This window comes from Cnephaeus nilssonii (assembly GCF_951640355.1).
Source record: "Cnephaeus nilssonii genome assembly, chromosome: 19".
NCBI lineage: Eukaryota > Metazoa > Chordata > Mammalia > Chiroptera > Vespertilionidae > Cnephaeus > Cnephaeus nilssonii.
The window spans coordinates 21,887,992-21,902,517 of record NC_137090.1 but is presented as its reverse complement, the minus strand read 5'-3'; the positions used below and the strand labels follow the sequence as shown (position 1 = coordinate 21,902,517).

The 14,526-nt window shown below is 57.6% G+C and overlaps 1 protein-coding gene across 11 annotated transcripts in view; it reads left to right on the top strand.

Moving 5' to 3' along the window:
• The window catches only part of BCAS3 (BCAS3 microtubule associated cell migration factor), a 479,435-nt gene that overhangs the window by 451,501 nt on the left and 13,408 nt on the right, over positions 1–14,526 (top strand). For 6 of the 11 annotated variants that reach the window (XM_079796989.1, XM_079796983.1, XM_079796992.1 and 3 more), the window contains one exon: positions 4,650–4,817. In XM_079796989.1, the coding sequence (XP_079653115.1) occupies positions 4,650–4,817 (168 nt within the window). Of the gene's footprint in view, positions 1–4,649; positions 4,818–14,459; position 14,526 lie in introns of all 11 variants that reach the window. The other 5 variants (XM_079796987.1, XM_079796991.1, XM_079796986.1 and 2 more) reach the window with 1 other exon arrangement.

Below are 14,526 nucleotides of genomic sequence, written 5' to 3'. Positions count from 1 at the left end.
GTTAACCGAAATCATAAACGTGAGAGGGCTGTGTAAACAGCAGAGCAGGGGCCTCAGCAAGAGATCTTCGCTTCTCAGTTCGCGTATTTTGTGCTTCGCAAACAGCCTGCGTGAAGTGCCTTCTCCCCTTGAAACTGACCCTTCCCCCCCGTAATGGGACTCACAGGGCCGGCCCGCCTGACGGAGCGTCCTGGGCTGCCAGGTGACTGATAGCTGTGCCGACAGCACTGGCGAGACACACAGTTGCCTGAGAGCTCGGAGGTGGCCTCACCCTCCAAGGGCCTGGACTCCCGGCCCCAGCCCCCGCCGACAGGCACGCACCTGCAGCCCTTCTCTCGCCCCAGGGCTGGCCGACTCCGTGAGCTCCTTTGCTGTCCTCGTTGGCACTGGCAGGGGTGGGAGGCACATCAAGGAAGGGGCATTGCAGGCCTCTGCTGGGACTCCCAGCACGGAAGCAGGACCACTAATTGCATCCCCTCTGTGGCTTCCCGGGACGGTAGAGACGATCGAGTGCCCCTTTGTGGAACATTGTATCTCCAACCTCCTACCCACAACTTCCCGTCCATGCCCAGGCCCAGAGAGACCGGGCCTTCTCTCAGTGTTCTTTCTCCCGTGCGTCGTCCGCCCGACAGGACTCATCCACGTTGCCATGATCCTCCAAGGATCGTGGGCCGGTGGAAGGGGGAGGGCTTTTTAACAGGCGTTGGTTGACGGGCCCAGCGTTCCCAGAACAAGTGAGGAGGGACAGGTGCTTCCCCGCCCACCAGTTCTCCCCGCGGGTGCAGCTGAGGGAAGCAGGTAGGCGCTCCAGGCTGCGGAGGAGGAGCCTGTGTTCCGGATCTCCCACGGGGGAGGGGGGCAGGGGACGCGGAGCTTGCCACCCATCACTCTGGGCTTCAGAGACCGGGGTGGTGCCTGCCTGACCTCTCAGGGTCATTGTGATCGTGAAAGTGGATGACGATGCGTCAAGTGGCATCAAGTCGTTCACACCTGTTATGACCCACGCGTACGCGAGCTCACCAGGGCGTGCAGAGCCCTCACCATGTGCGGGCACTTCCCCTAATGCAATCCCCACGACAGCCCTACAGGACTGGGTTGTTGTGCTGGTTTTATGGGTGAGGAATCGGAGGCTCCGAAGGGTGAAGAACTTGGCCAGAGCCACGCAGCTAATGTGGGTGAGAGCCCGCCCGTAAGTCCAGGCCCCTTTCCATCTCCACCAGCTCACGATCCTTCTCTCCTGCGGGCCGTGGCGTTGTCTCTTAAAACCTTGCAGACTCCTCTGGCCGTCACCACCTGAACCCACCCTCTCACCTGAGCCCCTCGTGCTAGAGCTCTTGCTGGAGTTTCCTGTTTGCTTGCGCTTGGGCTTCTGATGTTCTTCTTGGCCCTGCTGTCAGCTTACCCTCCCCGCCCTCTCGGCACAGGGCGCCCCAACCCTGGCCGAGCGCCTCCCAGGAAGCAGGCACCTGCGCTGTGAATCGAGGGGGGAAAGGCCATCCCCTCCCTGCCCTGGGCTCTGGGACGTCTCTGTCCATAGGAAAGCCATCGCCTCAGGCCTGGCTGTCGGGGAGGAGGCGCGCCCACATCTCATTGTTAATCCCCGCTCTGGAAATCCCGAGGCACGATTTCCCAGGCAGACCCTTCAGAGAAACAGCGATGCTTCAGATCTTGAACTTGTCAACTAGGAGTGGGGCAGTGGCAGAGAGCATCGACTCCTGGCAGGAGCCTTGCTTAACCTCTGCCCTCCTTGGAGACAAGGAGTTATTAGCTCCACTTCAGAGCTGGGAAAAGGAGATGGAGGGACTTGCCTCACTCCGCTCAGTGAGTGGGTCATGGAAGGGAAAACGTCTGTCGTCAGTCCCTGTGTGTCCTTGGGCACCGGGCACCGCTGGGTTGTTGCTATGCTGGCTGAGCATTGGCTGTGGGCTGGGCCTAGGGCGGGCCCTTGGAGGGCTGTCACTCAGAGCACCCCACCCCCACCTCCTGGCGCCTCACTCCCAGACCCATGTCCTGACCCTACTTGATGGTCAGAGAAGGTGCTACAGGGCAACTCCTCACTCGGGGGTCCTACCTGGGAAGCTAGTCCCGGGGACCCCGCTCCCCAGGTGGGTCTCTTCTTGGGGAGACGCATTCACAGACGCTCCCAGCTCCCCCAGCACCAGGCATCTCCCCTACAATTAGGCAAGAGATAAATCAAAGCCCAGGCGGCTGATGACATTCAGGAGCCAGTGGTGACCCCTGCCACACATACAAATCCCAGCGGGCTGGCCGGGGCCTTCGTCTGGGCAGGAGGGCGCTGGACTATCTGGCCCTCTTTGCTGATGTATGGAGTCACTGGCTGTCGGGGTGTTTACGAACGGTTATCACCTCAATGCTGCGGCCATTATCAGAGGCAGGGCCGCCTGCCGGGGCCAGGGCTCGCACCCTCTCTATTACCACCTGTCATTGGCAGGGAGTGTGCGCTGACGCTGCCCAGTCCTGGCTGCCGCGGGGAGATAGTTTCTGACGGCTGATCAAAGAGGAGCAGCAAGGCCTGATAAAGAGTGTGCGTTGCGTGTACTTTCAACTCGGGGGAACATTGGCATTTGCATTTTTCCCCCATCTTCCCGGTGCTGGCAGGAACCGAGCCCAATAAATGCCGTGGATTCAGTTACCTAATCGCTGGGGAAATGGCATGTGCTTAAAGCAACAGAGCAGGACTGTAATCTCTTTCCAAGAGAGAGTGGATGAAATAAGCTTTCACAGAAGACTTGCCGTATAATAAAGCAGAATAATTTAAATGGGGACTTTGAAGTGAGCGTGCGTGTAAAAGCTGACCCTGGCACGCGGCAGAGCACCGTGTACGTTTTGGAATGTGGGAGCAGCTTCAGATTAAGGGGAGATCTTTGCTGAAGGTGCTGTCACCCAACTCTTGCTGGCTTCCCCCAAATGGGGCCCCAGGTGTGCTCGGCCTTTGGCGGCTGGGAGGCGATGGCCATGGAGCAGAATGAGTTCTCCGAGCATCAGAGATCTCAGTTCTTTTATTTATATTTCTCAATTACAGTTTACATTCAGTAGTATTTTGTACTAGTGTCAGGTACACAGCATCGTGATTAGACAATCAGATACTTTATTTTTATTTATTTATTTACTAGAGGCCCGGTGCACAAAATTCATGCACAGGTAGGGTCCCTAGGCCTGGCCGGTGATCAGGGCCGATCTGTGGGGCCCCCGCTGGCACCCACCTTGGCCAGCCTGGCACCGTATGCTCACTGGCCCTGCTGCCCGCCACTCACTGGCCCTGCTGCCCGCCACCCTCCCTCTGCAGGGTGACCGGCAGGGCAATCGGGGGGGCGGGGCCCGCTGGCACCCGCCCTGGCTGGCCTGGGGCCTGTGGGCTGGGGGCAGCTCCTGCACTGAGCGTTTGCCCCCTGGTGGTCAGTGCACATCATAGCGACCGGTCATTCCACCGGTTGTTCTGCCATTCAGTCAATTTGCATATTAGGCTTTTACTATATAGGATATCTTTATTTTAATTTATCCTTATTGTTGAAAGTATTACAGATGTCTCCTTTGTTTGTTTGTTTTTCCCACTGACCCCTTCCACCCCGCCCCCGCCCCTCCGGGCTTCATTACTGCACTGTGTCCATGGGCTGTGCGTATATGCGTGTAAGTTCCATAAGTTCCCCAGTTAATCACTCCCCACCCCACATCCCACCCTCATCTTCCCTCTGAAATCCGTCCGTCTGTTCCAGGCTTCTATTTCTCTGCTTCTGTTTCTCTCATGTGGTAAAGACCATCATATCCTTTACCCAGTGTTCCCCCTGATATTCCCGGGACCCACCTGGCACCGTATGTAGTTACTACATGGTAATAACAGATCTGGGTTCTTGAACCAGGTCAGCCACAAACGTGCTGTTGGATTTGGGACCGTAACTTCTCTGAAGTTCAAATGTAAAATGAGGAGGTGTGGTAAGGGATACAGTGGTTTAGAAAGTTTAAGTTTAAGCTTTATAACCCCTGTTTCAAATGAATCTTAAGGGAAGCTGTATTGTATCAAACAGAGACAAATAGAGGTGTTTTGGTTGAACCTGGGAAGGAGGTTCGCTGCCCTTGACCTGGTCCCTAGGCCTGGCCAGCGATCAGGGCCAATCTGTGGGGCCCCCTAGTCCCTGAAGCCATCCCTGGAGACTTCAGAGGGACCTGTCGCTGCTCAGAAAACAGCTGAAAAACCACTCACCCAGTGATATCACAGAGTTCATTTCCTGGAGGTCTACACGTTGACCCAGTGGCATAGCTGCTGCTTTCTATCCTACACATTCATGGTGTGTGTGTGTGTGTGTGTGTGTGTGTGTGTGTGTGTGTGTGTGTTTTCATCAATTTTGAGAGAGAAGCATTGACTCATTGTTCCACTTATTGATGCATTCATTGGTTGATTCTTGTATGGGCGCTGACTGGGGATCGAACCTGTGACCTTGACGTATCAGGTCGATGCTCTCATCAACCGAGCTACCCCTCCAGGGCCCACGTTCGTGGTTTGTAGTGTTCTCTCCTTCGTCTGTCCTGGAGAAGAGCTGACTGGCCCCTGGACGGGCGGGGAGTTGGTGGTGGGGAGACAAAAAGGGGCTCTGACAGCATGGACTCAGCGCGCCGTGTCCCGTGTGCTGCAGGTTCCTTTGACCGGAGCGTGACCCTGCTGGAGGTGTGCGGGAGCTGGCCCGAGGGCTTCGGGCTGCGGCACATGTCCTCCATGGAGCACACCGAGGAGGGCCTGCGGGAGCGGCTCGCCGACGCCATGGCCGAGTCGCCCGGCCGGGACGTGGTGGGATCCGGAACAGGTAACGTGGCACCGCACTCCTCGCCGGACTTGGTCACGACTGGCACCTGCTGGTGTGGAGCCTCTTTGGCGGGAGAGGGTGTGTGCTTGTTTTAACTGCTTGTTTCTTCAGTTAGCTCTCTGATTGCCGGCCCCTGGGGAAGCTTCCAGGAATGGGAAACCCTGTGCAGAGGGGAGTTCCCGGTGGAACGGACCCCTCCTCGGTGCAATAATTCATACAAAAAAGTTGTCAGGAGCGCAGTGTTCTGTAAGTGGCTCCCGGAAGGACACCTTCTCCAGGGGAAGGGACCACGCTGGCGTCTCTAGGGTTTGCAGCAGCCCTTCGGCACTGAGCGCTGAGGCAGCACCCCTGCTCCTGCCATGCTGGGGGCTTCACAGAGTGGCAGGTATCGGGGGGCCTGCCACCTGGCGGGGGGTGGGGGGGGAGCAAGCATGAAGCAGGCAGGGATGGTTTGAGCCCGCCAGACAGTTTTCCCTCACGCTGCCTTTCGCCCTTGTCTTGCCTCTGAGAGGGCCCAGCAACAGGCCTGGGGTGGCTCCCCGCATCCTGGGAGCGGGCAGAAGACATCCTTAGGTGATGGCTGAGCGCTGCCCCGGCAAGCAGGTGTACCCACGCATGCACACACACGTGCCCGTGCACACACAGAGAGAGCGCGCGCTTAGGAAAGACCTCCATCTCCACACAGTCACAGCACAGCCTGCTCTTTGTCCAAAGCACCCCTTCATTCTGGGTATCTGTGCTGCTCGCGGCTGCTGCAGAATGAAGCCTTTAAGCCTGAGAAAGACGGCCCCCAGCCTGCTGCCCGGCTTCCTGAGGTCAGCGGGGACTCGTAGCGGGTGGAGCAGATCCCAGCAGCAGGCCCTCCCGCTCCTGCCTTCCTTTACTGTGAACTGCCCGTCCCTGCTCCCCACGCTCCCTGCAGAGAGGATCCCAGAGAGGAGGAACTTACAACCGGGGGCAGGGACCAGGACCAGCGAGGTGTTGAGGGTCCAAGCATTTGGGCAGGGCTTGAAATGCCTGGCCAGCGTTATCCCACAGTCCCACTTCCCGGCGGGTCCCCCACAGTCCCACTTCCCGGCGGGTCCTCCGGGGCATTTGGGTGCTGGGGTCAGCAGTTACGCTTTCCCTCTCTTCTTCCCCCTCCCGTCTAGTCCCTGTGTTCCCGCACTAAGAGGAAAGAGACGCTGCACCCCTCTCTCTTCCCACAGTGCCAGCATCGTCCTGCCCATAGTGCTTGTATACCAGTTGGCAAAGGAACAGAATGGATGCAAGAGAGGGAGGGAAGCGGCTTAGCTAGAGGCACCAAGTACCTGCTCAGGCCAGGCAGCCAGCCAGCCGTCTCTGAGGCCCCGCCTCCTTCCCCACCCCTTCGCCTCTGGAAGGAGAGGACGCGGCCACGCCACGGCCACGGCCACGGCCACGGCCATCCCATCCCCTCGGGCGGGTCCAGACACGTGCACACCCTCTCGCTCCCCCCGCCAAGAGCTCCCCAGCTGTGGCAGCTGCTCATCCTGCCCTTGTGCTCCCACCTGGGCCCACAGGTGAGGGGCAGCTCTGCTATTGCTGGGGCTCTCACCCCGTTTTCCTGGAAAGCTGGCCGAAGCCAGGAACACGTTCCCCTTCTGAGCCTCGCTCGGAGCACAGCCTTTCCCCTGAATCTGTGGGCCCCGGCCGGCCGCAGTTCACGTGAACCAGGGCCTGGTGTCCCCAGACTCAGTCCCGGGGGCTGCCCCTCCAGGGGCTGGAGCCGCGGTGGCCAGCTTCCTCTGAGGCCGCTTGGAGCACCTCGGCGTCAGCCAGCAAGCGGGTCGGAGGTGCCTTCGCTCAGGGCCGGGGACTTCAGCCGGGCGCAGACAGTTAGTAACCGAGCAAAGCTGGCAGCGAGCCATCTGCCAGACAGCTGGGGCCCAGGGGAGACTTTGTGGCCGTAAGCAGGTTCAAAATTAAAAAAAGAAATGAGAGAGGAAATTAAAACTGAATGACCCAGGGGTCAAAAAGATAGGAGACGCCCTTTTTGGGCAGAGGGACCGCATGTCCCTCCCCCAGCTGTCACCGAGGGGATTCTTCGGGTCTTCTTGGACCATGTACAGGTGTGCTTTATTTTCCAAAAACGCAGCCTCGGTGTGCAAGGCCAGCAAGTAAAGCAGAGGTGACGGGCGTTCACCTGCTTCCCTCTGCATTGCTGAGCATCACCTTCACGGTTTAGAACTGCAGATGAAGGTGGCCGGTGGGGCAGCCCAGCCTGGACGCGGCAGCGAGCACTCCCCTGCCCGTCAGCCTGCTGCCCAGAGAGAGCCGGGGACATGCAGGGCCATGAGGGATGAGAATTTCTGGCAAATCACCCCTGGCCGTAGCAGCCTCTCAGTCTCTCTCTCCCCCAACCCTGTTTCTGTGGGTGGGGCATAGGATAGGTCAGTGGTTGGCAAACTCATTCGTCAACGGAGCCAAATATCAACGGTACAACGATTGAAATCTCTTTTGAGAGCCAAGTTTTTTAAACTTAAACTTCTTCTAACGCCACTTCTTCCAAATAGACTCGCCCAGGCCGTGGTATTTTGTGGAAGAGCCACACTCAAGGGGCCAAAGAGCCGCATGTGGCTCGCGAGCCGCGGTTTGCCGACCACTGGGATAGGGTGACAGCCAGTGTTTGCCTGTCAGGGACCAGAGATGACCAGTCCCTGCAGCCTTCTGGGAGGCGCTGGCGGTTTTAGTGCAGCCACCGGGCCTGCTGGCCTCTTACCAAGGTTGCATGGAGCATGCTCTCATGACCCCTGACCCTGCAGCCCAGTATCCAGCATGCCTCGCTCTTCTGCAGGTTTAGCTAGTGACTCGCTGGTAGATGTTTAACACCCAGCTCTCTGTAGGGAAGCGGGAAAAGCCCTAATTTGTAACATTTGGGGATTGCCGTCGTGTAAAAACTCACTATGGCCAATTTCAAGCTACCAACATGTCAGTCGTCTAGCAGAATTCCTGAGGAGGTGACATCAGCTTATTGGTTTATTAATTACCCCAGCATCCCGCCACCGGTAAGCTGTCCCATAGTGCAACTCAGCTCTCCCCTCCGCCTCCCCCCCCCCCCCCCCGCAGCCCGCCCCGAACAGCAGAGGCTTTCCAAACCTTGCTGCTCAGAGTGGCCCATGACCCAGCAGCACCATCTGCACCCAGTTGCTGATTAGAAATGCGGAATCCCAGGCCCCACATAGCCCCACTGGATCAGCACCTGCATTTAACAAGCCCTGTCTGCACGTTGGGCTGTGGGAAAGTCTGCGTTAAAACACGGCGAACCTCTGAGGCAGGTGTTAGCTCTGGCCTCCGTGACGGCTGCTGACCAGTGAGTCTAATTAGGTCACATGTGCGGCTTGCCAGCCCGGCTCTACCATAACCGGCTGGACTGCTTTCTTGCTAATATCATTACACTCCTCCCCCCACCCCCCACCCCTGTTTACACTTCCCTTGCCCCCATTCAGCAGAATTCCAAACTGAGGTCAGTCGAACTCTGCTCTCCCTGAGGTTGCTGAAGGAAAATCACACACTGGTCAGATTGGTGCCCCTGCCCGTGGGTGGTCTCCCCTCTCCAGTGAGCCTGGCAGCCCTGAATGTCCCTCCCACCCCCTTCTCCTCGTCTCCGGTGGCACTCATCTTTGGCAGCAGAAACCAGTGCCTAGAGCAGTGTCCGGCCCTTCGTGGGTCTGCAGTCACTGCTGAAGGAAGGAATTCCCCATCCAACCTAGACGTTAGCCGTCCTGTTACCGCCCCTGCTTGCTGCGGGGGCACCCCGTCCATTTTCATCCTCTTAGAGATTCCCCAGGTCTCTGGTCCTCGAAGAGCTTATGTGTTATGTTTAACTTTTTTTTCATAGAATTGCTAGTTATTTAGTAGGACTTAATGTGCTGTTTATTTAGTGGGGTACATAATCAGTCTCTTTCCCTCTTTATGGACACTATTTCGAACTTTCCTCTCTCAAATCTCTCCCCCGCCATCGTGTCTCTCACTCTCAGAAAAGGGCTCAGTGGTGGTCGTCATTGAAGAAACCCCTTGAGTTCCTGCACTCAGACCCTAAATGTTCCTGCAACAACGTGCCCCTCTCCTCCTGTTTCTGCCCCCAGATCGCCCAACCACCGCAGCCGCTCGCCAGTTTACCTCAGCACGGTCAGGCAAGTCGCTGCACCCCAGCACTGGCCCTGTGCACACACCCTGTGACCTTGATCTTGCTTCCCCGCGCGCTCCTGGCTTGCCTTCTGCCTCGGGCCGCTTCTCGGTCCCTGCCCTGGGTTTTCCTCATCTGTCGGCCTCAGTGTGTTTCTCGGGGCCCCCTCTCGGCCTCTTTCTGTTCCCTCAGTCAGTACAGGGCATCCCCACTGCTACTGAGGCCGCTAATGCCATCTACAAACGGACCACTTCCACGTAAGCTCCCAGATGGCTCTCTCTCCTGGTCTCCAGAACCATCTAGACGGTCACCCACTGACGTCTCCGCATCCACAGCTGGCACGGCTCTCCCCCTGCCCTGTCCTTCTCCCGGGCTCGCCCACCTCATGGTGTCCAAAGCCTTCGCGACCAGCCACTGCCCTCTCCCCGGCCAAGCCGAGCTCCCCGAGGGCCTCCGAGCACACGTGCCCTCTCCACCTGCCTGGCCTCTGCACATACCTCTCCCTGGGCCTGGAATGCCGGCTCCCACAGCCCCCTCCTCTCCCGCTCACCCCCCTCAAAGTAGCTTGACTAATTCCTGCTTAGCAGACATTCCTTTCAAAATTGCCTTTTGCAGAAAAGTAGAATTTTTTAAATAAGCAAAACATTGACTTTTTCCAATTGTTTTGTGTCTAGGTAAAGATATAACCGAATATCCCAAAAAATTTTAATAAACACCTGGATACATATTAAGTACGGTTTCCCTTTAGACGTTAACTCTTTCCATCGCTATCTGGCTACACCTCGCCTTTGCCTTCCGCTCTCTCTGACGTCCAACAGCGAAAGCCCCACGCCCCATTCGCAGGGCCCTGGTCAGCTGTCTAAAGTGTTCCTGACGCGTCTGTGTTGCAGGCCGCCTCCTTTTGCTGCTCTTGACTTAGGAGCTCACTAAGTCAGTTCTCAAGGTCAAGGGGGACTGTCTCTCCCCTGTGGCTGTGGCTTCCTGCAGTCCCGGGAACCCTGCTCATTCTCCTTTAGGCTTCGTCTTTTCTGTCTGCCCCCTCTTTAACACACTCTCTTCTAACCCAGAGGCAGTTCCTCGTGGGGATCACACTGTGGGCTCCATCTTTGCCTCCTACCTGCTGTCATAAATACATTTATTTCCTCACCCAGATATAGAAAACTTTCACAAGACAATATGATAAGCAATGCATTCTAGGACTTTCTTTTTTCTTCTTCTTCTTTTTATTGAAATGTCACAAACAGCTAACTTGATTTCACAATACATTGATGAATCACTGTCTACAGTTGAGAAACCAGTACTCAAGTTCGTTCTACTAAACCCTCTGAGTTTCCCTCCATCTGCATTAATTCCTCAGCAGAAAAGGCTGTGTGTGAGGTTCTTTTCAGCTAAAGCTCTTCCCAAGTTTTATCAGGAACGTCTTTTACTTGCGGAGAGGGCGTGAATTGTTTCCTCCTTAACAGTAAAGGCACGTTTTGAACCTTAGACGCAGTTCTTTAAGTGGTCAAGATTTCAATAAGTTGGTTAACAAACATCTGTTGATTGCCTATGTTCTGTAAAAGATAAGCTAAAAGCACGGTGTGTGTGTGTGTGTGTGTGTGTGTGTGTGTGTGTGTGTGCACATGCTAATAACATTTCCAGACTCTAGGAATTAAGCTCTCAACAAAGGTTAGCTAGCGTCACGGGGTTGACCAGATGCGCACCGGGTGTGTGGACCCCGCTCTGGACCAGCTCCTGCAATGGGCCTTGAAGTGCCTGCTTTTCCCCGGCTGAGGGCCGGGACACCTCCTGTGGGGCTCATAATCCCGCTCCCCTCTAAAGGTGCCGCAGGACCAGGCGGCAACAATGGCAGGCATCGGGCCGTGAATTAATGCTCTTATCTTTTAGACATCCCTACTCTCAGGCAAACACTGTCATCCAGCACCTTAGCCAGTCACTTAGGTCCTTGTCTCCGCTTCACCGAGGGACCCCGGAATTCTCCTGCGGGGCCTTTACAGAGAACTGTCAGTGTCTTCTCTCAGCGAGCTCCTCGCGGGCCCACGCTCCTGTCTGTGGCTGCGGCAGGCAGGCAGGCAGGCAGGCTGTCTGCAGGCACCTCTGACTCCCTCCACACCGGGGTGGACGTCTCAGGAAGAAGTAAGGCTCGGTTCCCACCCTCAGAGAGAGTCAGTGCTGAGCTGTGGGTCGGCTCCTTCTGCTCCTCTCGCCGCTGCCCTCGGGGGCGCAGCCGGCTGAGCTGGGCCAAGCAGACAGCCATCGGCCCCCTGCCCACAGCCCATGCTCCTTCCAGGACTGGACAGCGGAAACTCCCCAGTAACGGACGCCACGATGGCTGGGGGTGGGGAGGAGAGCGTTAGCCCCAGAGGAGCATGAGCACACAGACGCAGAGCCAGGGCCCTCCCCGCCGCCTTGCGGACCACAGCACCCGCTCGCTCGGGGCGGAAGGGAGCAGCTGCTCCCGGGGGTGGTGGGCGGCATGGTTGGTGTTGCTATTTGTGTCTCAGTTCAGTGTCCCATTCCTGTTCCGGCTGCTCTCACAGGTAGGAAAGGCCAGATCGGAGGGTCCTCGCAGCTCCCAGCTCCTGCCACTGAGAAGGTCTTGTTCTGTGTTCTTTCCCGTGGGGGTTGGACGTCCTCACCAGGAACCTGTGACCTTGGGCAGCTCCTTTCCCTTCCTCGGTCCGCTTTCTTCTCCAGCTCCAGGGCCAGGGAAACCAGTGCAGCTGGTAAATGTTTACCGATTGCACCGGCTGGGTCCCGGCCCCTGTCCCACTGCGCTAAGCACTTTGTACGTGTCGCCTGCTCTACTCCCCTCAACTGGAGAATAATGGCCACCTCCTCCCACGTGGCTTCTATGCTCTGCTCTATGCTGGCCACAGAAACGTCCCCTGATCAGATCATCACCGCTGGGTAGACACTCCTGTCTCCAGTTCACAAAGAGAAACGGTGAAAGATTGGCAGTAAGATCCTCACTGCAAGATACAGCATTAAACTGAGAAATCCGGGAAGAGTTTCCAGCTCTTCAGATCCCATCAGTCTCACCTGGGCAGCAGGGTATAGTCATCACGTCCACCCTTTATTCAGAATAGGAGGGGTCCCCAGAAGGGGCGGGGTGCTCGCTCGGAGGGCCCCCTCTGGCTGTTGGCCCATTTCCCTACTCACAGGTGCCCAGGCCCACACATTGCAGCCCAGGCCCCTCTCGAGCCCCTTACAGGCCTTCCTCGCCAACCTTCCTCCCACTTCCCCGTCCACAAGGACCCTCACTCACAGTTCCCCACCACCACCTTCACGCAGACATCCTCGCCTGTCACCGTGTCCCATCATCCCCGGCGCCCGCCCTGCTCACCTGGCTCTGCTGAAGTGCCTGCTCCCTCCCCCTCTGCTCAGTCACCGGCTTAGACCAAGCTCAAACCTCAGCTCCTCGGTGAAGCTCTCTCTGGCCAAGCAGCCAAATGCCCTCTCTGTCTCCGCTGAGCTTCTGCACCACCTCCCGTGGACACCTGGCCCCGGACCGACAGCGAACATTGCCTTTTCCACTAACTGGCAATGGCTGGTTCCCTCCTACATGCCGCTGGGGAGGCCCAGCTCCGGCGGGCCCTCGGCCCCTGCCTCAGCCCCACCGCCCATGCAGTGATCTTACCTAAACCCCTTCCAGATTCTGGGACCGTCTTTGTTACCGCTAACCACCAGCCTCCTCCCTGCCCAGCGTCCAGCTCGGGGAGGAGAGCCACGCTGAGCCCCGGTTAATGTTTGTTGAATGACTGGACGGGGTTTTGTGGCTCCTGAGAGGCCAATGAAGCCAGCCAGAGCCCTGGGCGAAATCACTGTGTGTAAAAGACACACTGGTTCCTTTCAGGCCGTTCTCAGATCTGATTCCAGGTCAATAGTGCGCCTCTCTCTCTCTCTCTCCTTCTCTCCCTCCCTCCCTCTCCCTCATTCTCCTCTGCACATCTTGTAGTTGCCCAAAGTCTACTTTGAACTCTTTAACCGAAACATGCTGATTTCTGTCCACAAGGAGCATGTGCCCCTGGGACTTCATTGGTGAGCCTTCAGAGTCCCCCCTCCAGGGGTTGCCCCAACACAGACGCAGGGATTCCTGTAGAAAATGTCTAGGCTTGGACACAAGGGTGGGGAGGGCCGGTGGGACCCCCCAGATAAGGGCCGTCCTCCGGAGACGTGAAGGCAGGTAAATGGTTAACAAAGGGGAGGGTTTCTCTCTGATCCTCCTCTGCCAGGGAATTCACCTTTAGCCGCTGACCTTTCTGTGAGGGGGGAGATCTGAGCAAAGTCGCGCACAGTCATGGATGGCTAAATGCCCATCGTTCATTTGCGCCCCTGCCTCTGCCCCCTGCCGCCTCAGAGACCGTCTGAGGTGTGCAGACCACCCCCTAGATGGGACGGCTGGTAACAGAGGAAAGACACACGTGCGCACAGAAAATGAAAGTTGGGCACGACCCTCTGACCCGTTAGGAATCCAGCGCCTCCGCTTTAAAGCAAGGAGAACGCTGCACAGAGGAGGCCAAGCCACGCCAGTCCAGTCGGATCGAACAGGAGGCGTTTCTGAGCAAGCATAGCAGACCTTCGGCGATGTCTTCCCGCCCACTCTCTACCCCAGCCCTGCCCAGGGACCTGCAGCCCCTGCAGTAGACATCTAGACATTTACGGGCAGAATCCCCGACCCCAGTCTCCACCGGCCTCCCCTGACGCCCCCCCGCCACACACACACACACACACACACACACACACACACACACACACACATATGTTTTATTTTGTGTAGCTCGAGGGCTGGAATGGTGTTTGGGGAGAACCGACATCCAGTTGCTTCATTTGTTTAGGATGACTTTCCATTCGGGGACCCCCCACCCCGTGCTCACGTGACTGGCACGTCCCATCCTCTCCGGCCTCCCAGGGCCGGCGTCACATCTCCACTTGGAGCCGTGGGGGAAGCTAAGCCTACCAGCGCCCCCGCCTCCATCTGGGCATGGGCTGGCACTGGGAAGGCCTGGAGAGTCTTTGGTTTCAGGCTTTATCCCCTGAGCCACGAGGAGCTGCCTAGGAGCCGAGCTGCCTAGGAGCGTGCGGTTCGTGCATTTGAGCACATCTCCATGAGCCACGTCTCAGCAGCCCAGCCCCACGGCCACTCAGCCCCTCGGAGCTCCAGGCCTGGCTTCCACACCCGAGACGGGGAAGAAAGCCTGTGGGGTTGCCCAGGATGCCGGCTCTGCCTCCCCATCCTCGCTGCTCCCCGCCCGGTGCGGCAGGCGGGACTGTGGGCAGGAGAGGGGGGAGGAGGAGAGGGAGAGATGGGAGCAGGTGAACCCGGGGAGGATGTGTGGGCCGCTCCCTGCGCTGTGCCTCGGGACAGACCACGAACAGCCCCTGCCCAGCTCTCAGTGGTCCAACCGGATTCTGGTGTTTCCCCCCTTCAATCTCAGCTCTTGCCGCTCTCTTCAAGGTCCAATATTTAAAGAAATATTTTATTTCCAATGCAGACACAGCCCTTGATGTAGCAGTAAAAACCACCACCCCTGAGAGGCACATGGCTGTGAAGTGTGTTGG